The sequence below is a fragment of the Haplochromis burtoni genome, unplaced genomic scaffold (assembly GCF_018398535.1).
Source record: "Haplochromis burtoni strain Fernald_Lab_line unplaced genomic scaffold, NCSU_Asbu1 Contig_666, whole genome shotgun sequence".
Lineage (NCBI taxonomy): Eukaryota > Metazoa > Chordata > Actinopteri > Cichliformes > Cichlidae > Haplochromis > Haplochromis burtoni.
Window position 1 is genome coordinate 214,107 of NW_024583027.1, and position 18,790 is coordinate 232,896.

Consider the following 18,790-nt stretch of genomic DNA (forward strand, 5'->3'; position numbering starts at 1 on the left):
CGATTTGACCTGCAGGTGGGTGGCAGTTCTGTGTGCTTAAAATGAACATTTATCCACTTGCATTGACATGTAACAGACTCAAGAGTAGAAAATAAGTAGATGCAACTGAGTATTTAAAGCAGTTTAAAGTCTGAGATTTTGCATCTTTGGTCATGTTTGGTCCTTAAATAAGGCCGAATAGGACTTCTTTACAGGATATAAACATATTTAGTCCAACTGCAATCAACCTGAAAGAAGTTATTTGGTGTTCTCGGTCAGAGCAATGTTTTAGCTGGAAGTGCAGAGTAATTGGGATAAAACCGATCTTATCATTGTATGGACCTTAGCTGTGGTCAACTGTTAGCTGGTACCCTGGACTGAAAGTGAAAGAAAACAATTGATAACAAAGTCCTTCACACCTTCTTAGGAAAATGAAATGATTTCTTTTTAACTGTGTTGGCTTAAGGGTTCATTATCACCTTTTTTTGTTCTCCATCTAATAATTGTTTTCTCAAACTTTGATTAAGAGTAACTGGAGGAATGATGGGAAGGAAACTGCCTCTGCAGAAAGGCCACTTCCTTATTAGTAGCCTGAGAAAGATTATAAAAGGAGTAATCAGTCACAGCAGTCTTCACTCTCCTCCGCCACCATTTCCTGTCTCCCTTTACATTGTCACACTAACACTCTCTTTCACACACTCCTTTCAGAAACAATTTTCATAATGGGGAACTTTGTCGCCAACGAGGGACTTTCAGTCTTTGCTATTGTGAGTATATTTAATGATTTTCTCCTTTTGGCTTCTGGTATGACGTCTGTTCGTTTTTGTTGTTTTGTTTGGGTTTTTTTCATTCAAGCTGCATTGTCACCAGTGTCTCATTAATGTGTCATAAAATAGTTAAGGTATATAAATCAGTGACTAAACATGGAAAAACAAGCTTTTTCTTCAGAAAAATATGATTTTTCTTCTTATTGATTGAACCAAATAGGCTTTGGTTGAAACAGTTAAACATTTTTCCAAATATTTAGTTTTAATTGGTTAAGCTAAAAAAAATGGCTGCTGCAGATCGTGGTAATAGATCTGAATTATTTTCTGTGTCAAGGATAGAGTCATGAAACTGAATAAAGTATTCTTTGGCATCCATTCTAAATTTGAGTTGATGCCACAGTTTTGAGCCACGTTTTTAGTTGCACTTCAATTACAGTCTGACTTGTTTTCTGAACAAAGAGAAGTCATTTTCAGCAGGTAAAGAAAAATGTTCTCCAAGTTAAGCACTGAAAGTGTGCCATTGTTGTAGTGGGACTTAAACAAGTGCACTTAACTGATATTTGCACTCCTGATGTGTTAATAAAGATGCTTTTATCTACCCTGAACTGTTGCTGTATTTGCAGCTGATTTAAACCTGAGTGTGTTTGGGTGCATTTTACAGCTGGTATGGCTGGGGATCAACGCCTTCCTGTTTGTCCATTTCTACATGGCCTTCCTGGTAGAGAGGTGGTATTACACCAGAGTCCTGCTCGGGGTGAGTCCGACCTGCAACTTCACTTCTGTTGCACAGACTTTCACTCCAAACTGAGTCGATATCTGTAGATTTCTAGTTTTTATTTCTTCAGAGAATTTCCAAGCTGTTAAACACACAATTGCACCTATTTCAAAAGTTGTAGACAAATATGAAAAAAAAGAAAAAAAAACAGGACTCTGCCTTTTTCATTTCCTCAAATTATAGCTACAGTAAAAGTTTAAAAGTTCCTAACATTACAACAAGAAAATTAAAGCAGACCCTGCAACCCCACCCACTACTCTTTTTAGTACACTGTAACTATGCAACAGAATAGAGAAGTGATACAGTGCAGAGCCACGGCAATAAGTTAAACAATCTTGCATTAAAAAGAAATACATTTTTGCAGTTCTATATTCTAAATTATGAATATTTTATTTTGTTTTATGTGATAGTTGGGGTTTTTTTATATGTTAAGATAAACTCGATTCATGATACCTATCTATACATGCAAATGAATTAATAACGGTCTATTTTAGCTCCAAGAATTGACCTTTGGAGTTGAGATCGCACAAATGTAAAAAAAGGTAATAGTGCTACCATGTTCTTTTTAGAGAGAAGAGACTTTCTCTTGGCAACGCTTCCAAACAAATCTAAACAATGAAAGCAGTAAGGGTGTACTTAGGTTTTGCACTGGACTGCATACAATCCTGTGAAAATGTTCCCTTTCTCATGACTGAATCTATCTGTAATTTATGGCCATTTTCTAGGCAGTAACAAGTATAATTATTATGTTATAACTTTAACCCAAATTAGCTGAACTGGTTAATACCCTGAAACGAGGAAGGGAATTTCCCTTCCTGGGGTTGGTTAAAGTTTCTGTTGTGGAAATGCCAAAATTTCCTGTATGCAAGAACAAAACCCATCAGTTTGTTAACGCTTCCACAAATAATTGGTCCACATGGAAGATATCAGAGCCTCATACCTCCCATTCAAAATAACCACTGTGAGAGCTAACGATTATTCCCTCTCACCTGATCATGTTTATGGATGGGACTGGCTTACGGCGATGATTAACTCCTCATTTCATTCACTTTTAAATTACAAAGTTGCTATCAGAAATTGCACATGAACTATTAATGCTGCAACTTAATTAGTTTGTTGTCTGACAGCCAAGAAGAAAAAAAATTAACAGATTTGTAAAAGTGTGAGTGATGTTTCTAATGTTTGAATGCTGGGAAGTTATTAATTCCCATTTGAAAAAGTTTTTACTGTGATAAGAAAAAAAAATAATTATATTTTAAACGAAGTCCACAAAGAGTAAAGGTTAAATGCGGTTACTATAAAAAATGGCGTGATCAGGTATAAAAATAGAGAAAACAGATTTAAGTTACTTAAACTATGTCATCTTTATACTTGTTTGTAGTCATTAATGTGCCTGTGAGGTATTATTGGATCTTGGTTGGACTTTGTAATAACGTTTTGTGTTTGAACAGTGCTATCAGCCTGCATCAAAGGCCATTTCTGTCGGGCTTTGCAAATATTTCTGATTATATCTTGTTCAAATAAAACTTGAAATTTAGGATTCTTACACCTGATACATACATATACACCCATGTTAAACACTCCTTATCTACATAGGCATTATTCGACAAGCAAACGTGCACACAGAGAAGGGAAGTAAGTTACAGCTGGCTTCATGACACACTGACTTTGGACCAGCAGCTGCACATCTGGCTTCAGGCCAGCAGAAGTGAAACATTGCATCTCGTACTTTCTGTTTTTCAAATTTTAATATGGAGAGATGAGGAACAGTATTCAGCGTGGCTGCATCCTGCTTCTTTAGAGAGACTGTTTTCCCAAAAGTGTTGAGAAACCTGTAAGCTCCAAAAAGAACCTCAGGAAGGCTTAAAAAAATGAATCATTTACACTGAAGGAAGGGCTCAGATGATGATTTGGGGATGAGGGATTGGGTTTGAGGTTAACAATACCATGTTGAGATGAAGTTAATTATTGATGTAAAACAGAGTGGTGAGAGCACACGTGTATTCTCACCAGCATTTACTGGCTCTGTAACTGCAGTACAATAACTCTGATGGAAAAGATGAATAAATAAAGAAAGTGAGCCATCAGGGATTAGCTTCAGCTCATCAGGGCTCTTCTGGGGATTAGAGGATCTAGATAATATATGCATGCATGCATTGTGGTACCAATGACACGGTGTTAAATTAAAATGTGTGTCAATCTCTATGAAGTCTATGACTGCCAGTATTAAATGATAGAAATGACTCTAATGGAATTTTTCAAGCCATTTCCAACTGCTGTAGGGTGTAAAGTCCTGGATCGGTTCACAGCCCATCAGCCGTCCATAACCGTGCTCTAATTTGATTTATCTTGTTGTTTTGCCTGTTTTTAAATAAGAAAATAAAAAATTATATCCATTAGCCTTGTTTGCAATGATCTATTTAAGGTTTCAAGTGACACGTTAAAAGGCATTCAGACTTCCACAAACCTCACTAAATAACTGCTGCTTGACATTTCCATTTACTGTCGAGTTCTAGTTCTTCTTTTTGCTTAACACCTGTCAGCAGTTAAGTTTCAGGTTTATATAAAACTCTTTTCACCTCCTACTGGTGAACTGTTATACGTGACTGGTGAGGGAAGTGAATTTGAAAACTTTTTATTGTAACGCACCGTTTTTTTATACTCTCCACAGCAAGCTTTGCCCTGGGCCAGAGCTCCTGCTGCCTGCCTGAATTTCAACTGCATGCTCATCCTGCTGCCAGTCTGCAGAAACCTCCTCTCCTTCCTCCGCGGCACCATACAGGTATTCATTAAGGATAAATAACAGATAAATGAAAATCTGGCTTACCACAAAACGACAGTATATAGCATGTAATGTGTCCCATTATGTGGAAAAGACTTGATAGAAGTAATGAGGGTATAGGACCAGATTCTTCTGCAAACATTTGCTTACCGGCCACTTTATTACTTTATTAGGTTGAAATGTTTTCAGCTTGTGCAAAAGCACCTTATCCTACTAGAAGGAACCAATTCAATTCAATTTTATTTATATAGCGCCAAACAACAACAGTCGCCTCAAAGCGCTTTATATTATAAGGTAGACCCTACAATAATACATACAGAGAAAAAACCCAACAATCAAATGACCCCCTATGAGCAAGCACCATTAGAAGTTAGATACACTGTGATCAGCAAAAATACTGTAGAGTACTGTGGAAGAGATGCTCTGCTACAAACTTTGGTAGTACCAAGTGGTTATTTGAGTCATTGTTTCCTTCATATCACCTCAGAGCATTACTGTCCTCTGACCTCTGGTGAACTGGTGAACTTAAATCACCTTGAGTCCACATTCTGATACTCAGTTTGAACTGAGGTCATCTTGACCAGCGGTCCCCAACCTTTTTTGCGCTACGGACCAGTTTATGCCCGACAATATTTTCATGGACCGGCCTTTAAGGTGTCGCGGATAAATACAACAAAATAAAACTAGTACCGGTACCGAAAAAAAGAAGATTTATTCATAACACACGTGAAAAGACCCAGGAAAACCGAGTAAACGATAAAAACGATAACAAAATAACGCTGAAAACCGATAAAAAACCCTGAAAACCAGACATTTCACACCTGAGCCTCAACTCTCACGGCCCGGTACCAAACGACTCACGGACTGGTACCGGTCCGAGGCCCAGGGGTTGGGGACCACTGATCTTGACCATTGATGCGTGTTTAAATGTACTGGGTTTCTGCCACCAGTTGAACAGGTGTACCATATTTATTAATGCTGTAGTGGTGTGTTTGCTTGTGCTTTAATATTCATCGCTTATTAATTTATTTTTGTGTGTTTCTCGTTTAAATTCAGTGCTGCAGCCGCACAGCAGCTCGCCAACTAGATCGAAACCTAACTTTTCACAAACTGGTGGCTTACATGATTGCCTTCCATACAGGTAATTTTTCTTTTTTCTTAACATGTTAAAGGGGTTGGAGCAATCATTACCCCATAACTAATGATAGCAATGATTTAAAGCATATTAAAGTTTTAAGATTGATTTTTTGACATAGCTTGAGGTTGATAAACACATGAATACAAAGTCACTGACTTGGATTTTACAAGTGAGTCATAATCTGACTAAACTGGTCAGTGGAATATACAGATGAGTTTGTGAGTTTGTATATCCCACTGAGTAATGATTAATAATAAACCTGCATCTAACTTATGACCATTTAATGAGTAGTTATGCAGTAATGTCTGCCCAAACAGAACTGCATACATTTTGGAGAAAAGCACTGAATATTTATAGTGATATTTTTCCTTTTTCTCTGTTTCTTGTAGCTGTGCACATTATTGCACATCTGTTTAACTTTGAGTTTTTTATGGACGCCCAGCTCAATCGCAACACCAGCCTTCTGACCTTTGTTCTGTCAGAAATTGGTAATGGGGACAACGCCTCCTTCCTCAACCCCATCAGAACAAATGAGACGGTGAGTTGTTGCCATTACCAGGCTGCCCTCATTTTTTCCTTTTTAGTACAAAAATAATGGTGAGATTAGTCATATGAGCTGAGTTTTCTTGTATTGCAATGATGTCTTGAAATCTCTGCAACTTATTACTAAATTTTGTATTGAGTAGTATTACTTCATCTGGCAAACTTCCCTTTTTCTTAAAAAAACCTCAAGATCAGTTGTGAAATTTCATCTTTAGTGATACTGTTTCTCAAATACAATTGTTCATAAGCCAAAACAGAAACTTTTGACAATTGATATAAGCAAAAAAACAAAAAGAACATAAACCTCATTCTTTCAGACAAAGAAAGATTGAGGTTCCTAAAATGACAAAACATGCACATGAAAATATTTTAAAATGTGGTACCGTCCACAACGAAGGGTGTAATTCCCCCATGAAGGACCGTTCTTCCTTACCAACATACAAGAAAAAGTAAATACCATCAAAACTTGCAGGTCTTTCTTTTCTTTAACAATCACTGTTCAAACATAACTTTCAAAAGGAGTGTACAAGAAAGAAGTGTTTACTTTCCTGTAAATTACCTGGAAGGTAGGCAAGGTTAAGCAACTCCATAACAGCCCAAGCCCAAAAAGTACAGTGTACTTACAGTACAAAATGGGGAAATGTTTTTTTTGTTTTGTTTTTCTGCAAAATTACCAATACATTTTAATTACTGCTTAAAAACGTCCTCTTACTGTAAAATAGCACAATTGTCCAAACTCCCACAGAAAGACAATCTAGAAGTAAAACAAAAGTGATCATATTTGGTGCACATGATGAAGAGTGGTCAGAGGTCAGAGACATGGTGCCTTCACAGTGATCCAAGAATTGCAAAAGGGTAGCACGGTGGTTTGGCAAGCACTTTTGCCTCACAGCAACCACGTTCCTGGTTCAAATCCTGACTTGGGCCTTTCTGTGTGGAGTAAACATGTTTGACTTCCTCAGATGTACATAAGATTTGGTGATTTTAACTTGACCATCGATGCTAATTGGGGTTAGCTAAGTGCTAACCTATTTTATTTCACCAACATTCCAGCTGACTCTTTAGAGACTTTTAGGCTTTCCATTTCATTTTATAAATTCCGCTTTCCAACATTTCTAACATTTGTTTCCTCTTGTTACCTTGTGTTAAACAATCAACCTCTGTGATATAGGGAAGTATGACAAAACAGCCATTTAGTAAATGAGGGAAGTTAGTCAACAAACATGAGGTGTGTCATTACAACTGAAGCAACTGAAAAACTGAGGCGATGACTTGGGACTTCATCCCACTCTAGATTAATCATCTGTTTGGCCTTTTTAAAGAGAAAATCTTCTCAAAATGTCATCTGTAAACTGCATTTACAGAATCCTACCATTGTCATGTTCACCACCGTCGCTGGGCTGACAGGTGTGGCCATCACATTAGCACTCATCCTCATCATCACTTCATCTATGGAGGTCATCCGCAGGTCATACTTTGAGGTGTTCTGGTACACGCATCATCTCTTCATCATCTTCTTCATTGGACTGGTGTTTCACGGCTATGCGTAAGATAGCACAAAATTTCAACCATAAAAGGACTGCCAGCTCTGTTTTTTCTTTCTTTTTTTTACATTAGTTGTCTTTTTCTGACCTGAAACACTTAGCCACACGTATTTCCTCTTAGAGTATTTTGCCCTCAATGAGCTTATTACAAATGATTTACTTGGTTTCTGTCTTGACCAGACTGGATCTAGCCACAACTTTATGTTTCTATCCTTAATGTTAGTGCACTTGTTGGAGCCAGAAGTGATATATACCAATGGTATATACTGCTATACCATTGGGCAATGTAACATAGGAGTCTATGTGAACTGGCTCCCTTCTGACTCCCAGCCTCAAGTGAACTGCAGTTTTGTCACATAATTTTTCAGGACTAGCGGTTTGATTTGGACATTTGGGCTTGATCTTGGTCTTTAACTCATACGCATGTTATACTGATCATAGTTTTAACTAATAGTCAATACTATTTGATTCTTGAACTGTCATTACTCTGACTTGGTCTTGAATCAGTCTCTAAACTGGTAAAATTTGTACTTACCAGTGATTGAGCTTTATAAATCATACACTTAGTTTTAAGGATTTACAAATTTACTGTGTGAACAAAAATATTGGGCCATGCCGCTTAGTCTGTGAATTCAGCTCTTTTATACAGTCCCATGGCCACGGATTCAACCAACCACAAACTCAACCATCAAGCCATGCAGTCTGTCTTTTCAAACGCTATTTCAGAAATGTTTGATTTTACAAATCTCACTGAAATCACTGGGAGCCCCATGGCATTGCTTTCCATAGTCATGCAGCTCCTGTAGGTGTAATGTGCAGCTGGCCCAGTAATTTTGTCTACATAGTTTATAATAATATAATTTCCATTAAATTAATTTAGTTAAACTAAATTCCCAGGTCTCTCTTCAAATAATCATTGATACACATGTTTAAGTGCTCATCTTTTCTCTGTGTGTGTCTGATTGTAGGCGTATTGTGCGAGGACAGACGGTGGCCAGCCTGGACACAAATAAACCTCAAAACTGCTCCGACAAGTTTGAAGACTGGGGTAAAAATGGCTCCAACTGCGCTGTCCCAGAATTTGCTGGAAACCCACCTGGGGTTAGCTTTGAATTTCTAAACTTCTTACCAGCCCAAACACTCAGCAAGTTGCATCTCTTCTCAGGCTTTTAAGAAAAGTACTTCATCCAATATTTTCCCCTTCTTCAGACATGGAAGTGGGTGTTGGGTCCCATGATCCTGTATGTGTGTGAGAGGATCGTCCGCATCTACCGATCCCATCAAAAAGTGGTCATTACTAAGGTTGGTCCTGCCTCAGTTACACTGGTATACATTTTTTAGGAGCTGCACCAAGCTTGTTTCAACTAAATATCTGAAGAAAAATGATTAAAAAATGCATGTCTTTCAAAAAAGGTTGACTTTTAGCTGCATTATTACACTAATACTACAACTGCAGATTACACTTAACACAGCAGGTAACAACACAAAGGATTTTAGAGTTGTGCCATGGAAATTATTACTACTTGAAACTGTATTTACTTTCAATAGCTACTATGTGGTCAAAAAGGCTGAATAAATAACTGTAATTATAATTCTATTGTCCCTGTACCTGGTCTTCAGGTGGTTATGCACCCTTCCAAGACACTGGAACTGCAGATGAAGAGGAAAGGCTTCAGTATGGAGGTGGGACAGTACGTCTTCATTCAGTGTCCATCTGTCTCCAGGCTAGAGTGGCACCCCTTCACTCTGACCTCAGCCCCTGAGGAGGACTACTTCAGTGCTCACATCCGTATTGTCGGGGACTGGACTCAGGCGCTGTACGAGGCCTGTGGAGGGGACAAAAATGAGCCTCAGGAGGCCTGGAAACTGCCCAAGTAGGAAAGATTGACAACAGAGGAAAATTGTGCTTTAAATTGCTTGTGATTACAGTTGATTGCTGCCTGTCCAGCGCGCCTTTGAAAAGTTGGCAGGAGGGGTTTCATTTACAGCCCTGAGAGGTTTATTGTGTATGTCTGTTTCTCTTCCCTCACATAAGAAATGAGTAGAGAGGCACAAACAGTAAAAATCATACAATATTAAGAATACCATCTTTTCACAGTGGTCCTGCTGTGCAAATTTGAGCACTAATTCTTTTCTATAGACCAGACAATGAAAGAAGGAGGCCTTTATTTTGAGCTGCTGCCTCGAATAACCTTAAGGCCAGTGTACTGTTTGCTTGGATAGACCTTGATTGGACTTGCTAGACAACAGCACAGTGACCAAGTCTTCAATTATCCCTTAATAATCCTGAAATTATGTCATTATTTAAGTTGCTTAAAGGCAAAACAAACAAATAGCTGTTCTAGATGACAACAAAAAGAAGCTAATATTTAAAAAAAATATACACATTATATAACTGGCCTTAGATTTTTTTTCTAGAATTTGAGTCGAAGCCAAAGCAGATGCAAAAAAATGGCAGTTAGCTTGAGACTGAAGTCATGTATGCAGCCTTCATTCAAAATGGCAATGCACCATGCCTCTTTGCATGTCTGCTGGAGGTTGTGCAGCCTTCAGCCACTTTTGGAGGCACAGCATGGCAACATCGCAAATATTTCTCCGTCCAAAGGAAGACAATATGTTATATGCCTTTTTTCAGCAGTTTAACGTCCACAGTTTTCAAGATATCTTTTTCAAGCATTTGACCTTATCTTTATTGTTAGCACCAAAGGTCAAAGCTGACCTTGAAAAAAATCTTTCAAAAAAACATATTGATTAATATGTCATATGAAAGGGCAGAGCTGCACAATACATTTTGAATTTTTTGGATACAACTTCCTAAAAAGACACCATAACAATCTGACATTATCACGTTGTAATAAAAAGGTGATAAAACAAGTTTTAGTACAGCCCTTTAACATCAAGAGGAGGCTCTCATGCTCATGCTCTGTATAGTTCCTTGTGTAAATCTCAGTATAATGTTGGTTACTCAAGCCATTTCCAGTTCCACAAATTTGTAACTTAAGCTTAATTAATTTGCCATAACACAGACAAATAAGAGAATAAACAAAGAAAAACTCACTATACACTACAGTCACTTAAGTAAAATCATTATTGTAATTAAAAAGTTCAATTTTTAGATCTTGTGATGTACATCATGAATTATTGGGCCATCACAATTATCTTGTTAAAAACAACTAAATAATGGAATCTCTTATAATCTTAACAGGGTCAAAACATTTAGCAAAAAAACATCAGAGAAGAAGATCATGTGTTTATATATTCAACATAATAAAGATTTTCTGGAAATTAGCATTAACCTAATAAATCTAATGAAGTACTAGGAACTTGTACGTCCAATACGTGAGTGCTTAATTTTACCCACAAACATAAATGTGAACAATGACAGTGACTAAACATACAGTAGCATTACCAAGCAAGTAGCATTATCTCTCTGAGGGACAAAAAATATCTTAATTGCTCACATTTTAGCAACAGTTGCACATTGGAAATGTCAGATTTAGTTAGTGGTGGGTTAAGCCACAGAGTCCATGGGTCTTTAGTTAGGGTGTGGGGCTAAAAGTCCCAATACATCCACATGTTAAGCAAGTTAGCAAGTTAATCTTTGAGATAAATACACATAATCAAAGTTTTATTGGGTAAATAAAGCTTGACTTGAAAGCACAGAGCAGAGTAAAAACAGGATATAAGATTATTTTGTGTATATTTTGTTGTCAGGGTGGCCATAGATGGCCCGTTTGGTACCGCCAGTGAAGACGTGTTTGGTTATGAGGTGGTCATGCTGGTGGGTGCAGGAATTGGAGTGACTCCCTTTGCCTCCATCCTCAAATCCGTGTGGTACAAACGCATCCAGAACAACCAAGATGTCTTTACCAAAAAGGTGAGCGAGAACTTTAAATTAAAAAAAATGTGTTTAAATAAAACTAACCATATCACATAAGCCCCACATGAAGCGTTCATAATGAAACAAAAATAAAAATTATTATCTACAACATCTGTCTGGAAGAAATGCTAGATGCTACATATCCATTTTGCTGTGAAACTATTTACTGAAGGCTTTGAGTTAAAAAGTGTGAAATAAGGGTGTTTGAAATGAACCAAAAATTAAATGATAAATGTAAGTAAGTCTGAATATCAGGTTAATAAACTGTTTGCCAGATCTACTTCTACTGGCTCTGTCCGGAGACCCAAGCCTTCGAGTGGTTTGCAGACCTGTTGCAGTCCCTGGAGGGCCAGATGACGGAGAAGAACATGATGGACTTCCTCAGCTACAACATCTACCTCACCCGCTGGAAGGAGCAGGAGGTATGAAGGCACTGATATAAATTTTTATTTCTGTGGGCTGAACTGACAACAAATACCGTTTTTTGTGATTGAAGAAATCTTCTTATGTTATGGTTTAATGCATGTGGTTCTTAAATTAAGCAAAAAGTCATAAAAAGAAAAAAGTGACATCCATCTGTCATTTCCTTTAACAGGCGGCTCATTTCCGTGTTCACCATGAGGCAGAAAATGATCCGATCACCGGACTGAAGCAGAAGACCTTTTACGGGAAACCTAACTGGGACAATGAGTTTACCAATATTACTTCGCAGCACCCTCGGTGAGCCTCTTTAATGTTATTATCTCTCCATAAGCAAACACAGTCCATGATCTCATCTACTCAAGAACTGCTGTTACCTCTTCACTACATAATGACTGAAAATGTAGTTATCTTACCTTATCTTATTAAACTCATCTCTGGTAAACTGGGAGAAGTGGTCAGCACATCATACCAATCTCAGTTATAAAAGAATGAAATGGGTCAGCATATTTTCTTCCACTTTGCCTAATTTTAGGCAGCTTTAAAACTGAGTAGATTTACTCAAGTATTTTATTTAGTAGAGATTTTTGTAATTTTATTTGAGAATATTAATATCATGCTGTGTCGTACGTTAGGTCCATTACAGCTCAGAGTGAAATATCATATACAGTTACGTAAAAAGTCAAGGTTTTCTGATGCAGTAAATAACAAATATATAACTGCTTGCATATTGCTAAATACTCAAAGACATAAACAGGAGAGTCTTCATTTTGTAGAGCACCTTTTAATACTGATAAGACATTAATTGGTTAGTCAATGAACTTAACAATTCCTGCATACCTGTATGATACAGTTCGGTACATCAAAGGAAAAAGTTTCTCAAAACAATAAAATATCAGTCCGGCACACTGTATACGTTACCAATAATGTATTAAGGTAAAACGATTTAGTCAGACTGACCTTCAGCATGTACAAGTTATATTTTGTGATAATATAAACTTTATAAATTGTGTTTCTCCTTGTAATTGTGTAAACTATTTTATTAGCAGTATCTCCCAAGTTGGTGCCACTTTTCGTTACTTTAAAGGTCATTTCATACTGTTTTTAAAGTTTTACCAATAACAAATTAGGTAAATAAGAAAACACTCAGTGTATTAATCAAGTATGGATTTTTATTTTTCTTTATCTATTTGTATTTTGTCTTTAGTTGCAGGCCTGTACAAACTTACTGCCACATTCTGCGCCTAACATTTATTTATTTTTTCATCCATTTCCTGTTTCTTGAAATTTTAATGCTGGTATGTACCTCTATTTAAATGGGGTCCCTGGGATCTTTTTATAACACTGGATTTAACTGCCTGTAGGAAATAGTAAGTATTTAAAGCACAGACTTACAAATACACAAATTCAGTTATTCTGTGAGAACTTTTGAATTGTTTGCAAAACAGCAAAATGCAGGTGAAGTTTTGCTGCTAATTCATTGCCTTTTGATTCTTTCTGAAGCTATTAAAGCGTGACCACTGAGTGGAATACAGCCATGACTGTTGCTCTGATGAATGCTATAAATACCAATATCTATAATCAAAGTGTTGGGGTGTTTTGTGCCTGCAGATCTAAAGTTGGTGTGTTCCTGTGCGGTCCGCCTCAGCTGGCGACATCTCTGGAGAAACAGTGTATGTCTCATTCAGCTGCTGATGTCAAGTTCATCTTCAATAAAGAAAATTTCTAGGAAAACAAAGAAAATCAAAAACAGCAGCTAGATCATGATAAAAAAAAGGGAACTTTCCAAGTAGCTGCTTGATTATAAGTTATCAAGTTTCCTCTGAAAAAAGAACAAATTTACATTTGGAACAAGTGGCAGCTCATCGGTGACGGGAACAAGCTTCTCATCACGTCTTCACCGCAGACTTCTGCAAAGATACAGTTGTTACTCAAAATAAACCTTGTGGCGTTGTCTAGGTTACTGTCTTCTCCTTTTTTGTTCCATCAACAAGTGAAACCGCCACTTTCAGAATGTTTTTTCTCGTCTTTTTTTTTTTTTTTTTTTTTTTTGTTTCCACCTCATTGATTTTCCTTTGTGCCAGAAGTGGATTCATCTTCTTAAAAGGCGGTTTCAATTCCCTAACAGTATGAGGGAAGAGGTGGAGGCCTTTAAAGCTTTGGCTGCTGCAAACGTTCTCCATGGACCGAACAAGCTCCAGGATGCTTTATGCTTTTGTGCTGCCGTGTTTTTTCTATGAGAGCAGAAATGTGGCAAAGACTTTTATGGCTAGAAATGTTTTGTTTAGCTTGTTTTGATAAAAAAAAAAATGGACCAACCAGAAGCAATCTTCTACTGTGTGATTATTTCCTGATTTCTCTAAAAAAGTTGAATAGCTGTTTGATCCAATCCAAGAACAGGAAGGAGCAGAAGGCTACCTGCTGGAGTGCTTTCTGGAGAAGGGTCTGTCTGTTTCAGAAGTCTGGGTGGTGTTGCTATAAGAAAAGGAGAGCTGTGGCATAAATCTGGGTTATATGCATGGTTGGATGTACTAATAGAGGATCTGTCACCTAAAGTTCATTTTACCATGTGAGACTGCTTGTTCTCAAATAATCAACCACAAAGGTAAACACATTTAAAATTGCTCTCAATCCTTTAATGAAAAAACTCAAACTCAATCTCTTGACGATAGTCAAAAAGATCCTCAAAGGAGACGAGAAAGTAGTTCCACCTTTTTATTTTAATATTTAGCTGATTACAGTGTTCAAAACTCTTAAAAGGTATATTTCATTATAATTTTTATACAGTTTGGTTATTGCTGTTCTTTTTGTCATTCTTTTTAGACATCAGATGTCTATATTGTTGTCATACTGTAAGTCAGGGGCATCAAAGGTAAGCCTGGACAGCTTTAGTGGATAGATGTTGAACTTTAACAGCATTTTTATAAGTTCTGTAGTTTTTGCTACTGATAATGACTCCCACCACTCATTGCCATCCATACTATCCCAAAGTACAAAGACACTTTCTTTGAATGAATTTTCTACACGTTTATCACGCTTTTACTGGTTCAGCCCACTTCACATCAAAGTGGGATGTGTGTGGCCCATGCAGTAAAATTACTATAACATCCCTGCTGTAATTATTTTGGATTCACTGCTTTTTTCTTTTTAAATAGTAAATGAAAAAGCTTTTGGAATCTGCTGAAAATATGTCTTAACTCATAATGTCTAATAAAAACTAAACTAAATTTAAACTTCCTTACTTTTCACTGCATTCCTGACAAATGACCGCTTCAATTTGTTCAAACTTCGCTGAAGGACATTTGTGAATATGCTCTTTTGTTGCTTTTTTAATAGAGAATGAATTGTTCTTCTTTTCATGTTGCAGGAAAAAAAACACACCTTTGATTCTGTTTCTGCAGGAGAATGCAGTGCTTTGACTGCGAGGTCTTCCTTTCCAAATGGCTCTCAGAAATCTCAGGGTTTCATCATTGTGTGAAAGATTTTAATCAACAACGTGTTGGTATTTAAATAATGAATACATTTTCTCCAGAGCCTCTAAAGCTAAATGTACAGCATGAACTGTTTAATTAATGAAGTAAAGACATTTTAAAATGTTACATGGATGAAAAACTCAATTTAAAGAAAACTTCTGAGGTCTTGGTTACTAGTTGTCAAGCTTCAAGACTTTAAAGGTTTCTCATTTTTACAGTTTCAGTTTATTAAACCAACTGATAAAGTCAAATTAAGTTGCACTAATTTGTACAATTTAATAATGGAAAACGTAAACATCTGTATTGCTGCTAACTTTTTGCAGTATGATCTCAGTTTAATTATTGGGTTAACAGTAGTTTAGTGCTTCTGCAACAGTAACCAGCACGTCTGAGGAGGACAGGGAGGAAGGAGCCATGCAAAAAAAGGTCATTCACCAGCTTGTGCAGCTAGTTTTCAAAGCGCAGCCCTACTCGAAAATCGTGAAACTAATGGCAATGCGTTGAAGACACAGTTCTCTCACAGTCAGCTGTCCTACTGTGTGGTGAGTTACTCGATCCACGTCTGCACCGAGGGAAAAAGTCTCTGTGTTTGTTTCCTGCTTTGCTTCTGCAATCTAAGAAAGATATTTTCCACTTTTATAACTGCGGTTATACTTCTCTGTGAGTGTACTATGCATCTACGGTTTTGATTCTGCATAGCGTGCATGAGTGCAAGTGCTCTAAAAAAGAACAAGAAAACACATATTATTAATGTAATAACAAAAAAAAATGCCCTCCGGTCAATGTTGGCAACCCATCTAGTTAATATGGCCACACTGTCCACAATGCCCAGCACCCTCATAGAGTCTCATTCTGACAGTCTGGTTAGAAACATGCACATGAGGCACAAACACTGCTGGGTTCATGCTCTTCTACAGCCCTGTTAAGCTCTCGTTGCATAACAGCTCATTTCCTGGTATCTCCTCCACACATGAGGGTTTGCTGGAACATGGGCATCCTTCCTGTGATGTTGAGCATAGTTGTGCCATCCTGTTGGAGCTGGACTATCTGTGCAACCCATTCAGGTCAGACAGGTACTATCTCAAGCTACAAGCAGAAAAAAGCAAACTAAAGAAAAATAGGAGGAATATAGAGAGAGCCACCAACTTCAAAGCCGTACCTCTTTTTTTTTGATTGTGTGATTGTTGTCAACGCTGTCCCTTTGACTCAAAATCCATGAAGTTTAACTGACTTTCAGTTAAACTGTGATAATTTGCACAAAATTTAAATCCAAAATATGTCACAACTGAACAAAGTAGCACAAGAAAGTACAAACACATTAAAACCGTGCTTCAGTAAACACACTTGGTTATTTTAAGATCAGCAGGACTCTAGTCTAATGTCACCAGGCTGGCAGGATGAGTTCATGTGCGAAAACAACAACACATGTAGAATTTATAATTAGTGTAAAAGTCTACAGGTACTCTTGTGTGTCTGTGTGCACATACTTAGTAACTCTCACCACACTCTAAATGGCTTATAAAAGACTAAAGTCTGCTACCTGTTCACATGTAAAAACATGCCTTTTCAGCCTATAAGATTATTTTAAAGACTGGGTCAGTGTTTGCAAGACTACAACTGAATTCCTTTTGAGATGATATCCCATAAAGCTCCTGGTGGAAATTTACCAGCAGTAAACAGGAGCTTTAAGCCACAGCTTCAGACCCCTCTCTCTGATTTATGTAGAACAAAGTGCTGATGGATGTTTAAAGTAGGTCTTTATTGGTATTTTAACTACTTTGCTCCACAGGTAGATCGATCGGTGGAAATGGTGTCACAGCAGAACGCTGATCCCTGCTTTAGCAAAGCTGTCCTAGTTTAATGGCGACATCTGACGTTTGTCTGCGACACTGGTGCAAGGCAGACATGAATAATCTTTTGTTCCAAAGAAAAAACGGGTCAAACCCGGTTCTCCAGTCGGTGCTGAGAGCTGCTGTGTTTCGGCACAAATTCGAGGCGCTTGTAAACTCCCTGTCATTGCACTACAGAGAAAAATATTTTACTTTTCTAAGTTTGTTAAACTAAAAAAAAAAAAAAAAAAAAAGAAAAAAAAAACAGTCCTGCAATCAACTCATAAAAGAAACAACTATAAAATGTTATTCCTTTAGGTTTTAAATTAAATATTAAATAGGGTAAATACTTCTTTATTTTACTTCAGAGAAAAAATGTATAAGACATATTTGTATAATCAGTTAGGTTTACTTTATTTAAATGAAAGAAGATTCTTAAAACACTGTTGCTAAAGCATCTCATAACTGTTCTGTTTAACTAAAAGAAGCCTAAAATGATAAATGCTACAAATAAACACATTATATAAACAAATCTTTATTCGAAGAAAAGAAAAAAAAACAAAAAGTAGCTAAAATCATATAAAAATGTAAAATAAAGCAGGATAAAATCAATGGGATCATAAATAAGCAGAAAAAATAAAACAGAATTACGCTTTTATTAGTGTAAAGAAAGACGAGGGGAATCTGCTGCTCGTTCTTAAATGTCTTCGTGTTTATTATCCTGCAGCTCGAGTACAAAAAGTGTCTTTTCTCTCTCTCATCTACATGATTCACAAACAGACAAAACACTGAAGGACCTGACTGAACGTGTCGTTTTACAGCAAGCTGTCAGGCGTCTGGGATAAATGCAGCTGAACAAACATCAAGCTATGAAAGCACGCCGGTGGCGCGAAGGGAGTAAATACATTACGATGAAGGCGTTTCATGCACCTGAAGGCTGGAAACTGAAGCCATACAGCTGTTTGAGCCACTGCAGCTGCTGCTCAGAGCTCACTGGTCTAAGGGAGCTGACAGGAGGCACAGACAGCTGTACGGGTGAAGGCTCTGTGGCACTTGGTGTCCTCCTGCTGGTCACAAGAGCACACTGCACTCCTCGTGGATTCATTAATGTGTGTGCGTTTTTCTATGCGGTGGCCACGGCGAACACGCTGACCACACAGTACATGGTGCGGTTTTCCCACCTCACCGTGCAGCTCCCTACAGACACGAAAAACCAATGAGAAAACGTCTATAGTCGCACATCGAGGAGGGGAACAACACCCCAAAATCAACACATACCGTCCATGGCAGTGTCCCAGTAGCAGGAGTTGGCTGTGTGGAGGCCGGCACCTGTTTTCTGCATCACAGCACACGTCACTGTGCACAAACAAAGTCACAAGAATTAGTTTTAAAGCGTCTCTTTATGTTTCTCTCAGCATTTTGTATCTGGTTTCATTATTTTACCCCACGAGGACAAACACATAAAAGATTTTTAAAAACATCTCTGGATCAGCTGATTTTTTTCCTCCACAGTAACTGTTTTATGTTAAAAACAAAACAAAACAAACAAAACTGTTTCCATGTGGTACAGGTCCCCCTGGTGGGCTGGTATTGCAGAAATTTGTGAAATTACTCAAAGTACAGTACAGTTATATTTATATAAATGTATTAGTTATATATA

The 18,790-nt window shown here is 37.5% G+C and overlaps 2 protein-coding genes across 2 annotated transcripts in view; one reads left to right on the forward strand and one right to left on the reverse strand.

The window, feature by feature from the left end:
* Positions 1-611: 611 nt before the first annotated feature.
* Positions 612-14,819, forward strand: LOC102296072 (cytochrome b-245 heavy chain). The gene is made up of 13 exons (XM_005950254.3): positions 612-746; positions 1,408-1,500; positions 4,193-4,303; positions 5,360-5,444; positions 5,831-5,979; positions 7,349-7,530; positions 8,497-8,629; positions 8,738-8,830; positions 9,149-9,402; positions 11,243-11,405; positions 11,684-11,830; positions 12,004-12,128; positions 13,440-14,819. Exons 1-13 carry the CDS (start codon positions 702-704, stop codon positions 13,555-13,557), a joined length of 1,698 nt encoding a protein of 565 aa, XP_005950316.1. The 5' UTR covers positions 612-701; the 3' UTR covers positions 13,558-14,819.
* Positions 14,820-17,519: 2,700 nt separating this feature from the next.
* LOC102295763 (dynein light chain Tctex-type 1) overlaps positions 17,520-18,790 on the reverse strand; it is a 2,826-nt gene continuing 1,555 nt past the window's right edge. The window contains exons 4-5 of the mRNA XM_005950253.3: positions 18,409-18,486; positions 17,520-18,327 (exon numbers count right to left, since the gene is read on the reverse strand). Coding sequence (XP_005950315.1) covers positions 18,254-18,327; positions 18,409-18,486 — 152 coding nt within the window. The 3' untranslated portion in view covers positions 17,520-18,253. The remainder of the gene's footprint in view (positions 18,328-18,408; positions 18,487-18,790) is intronic.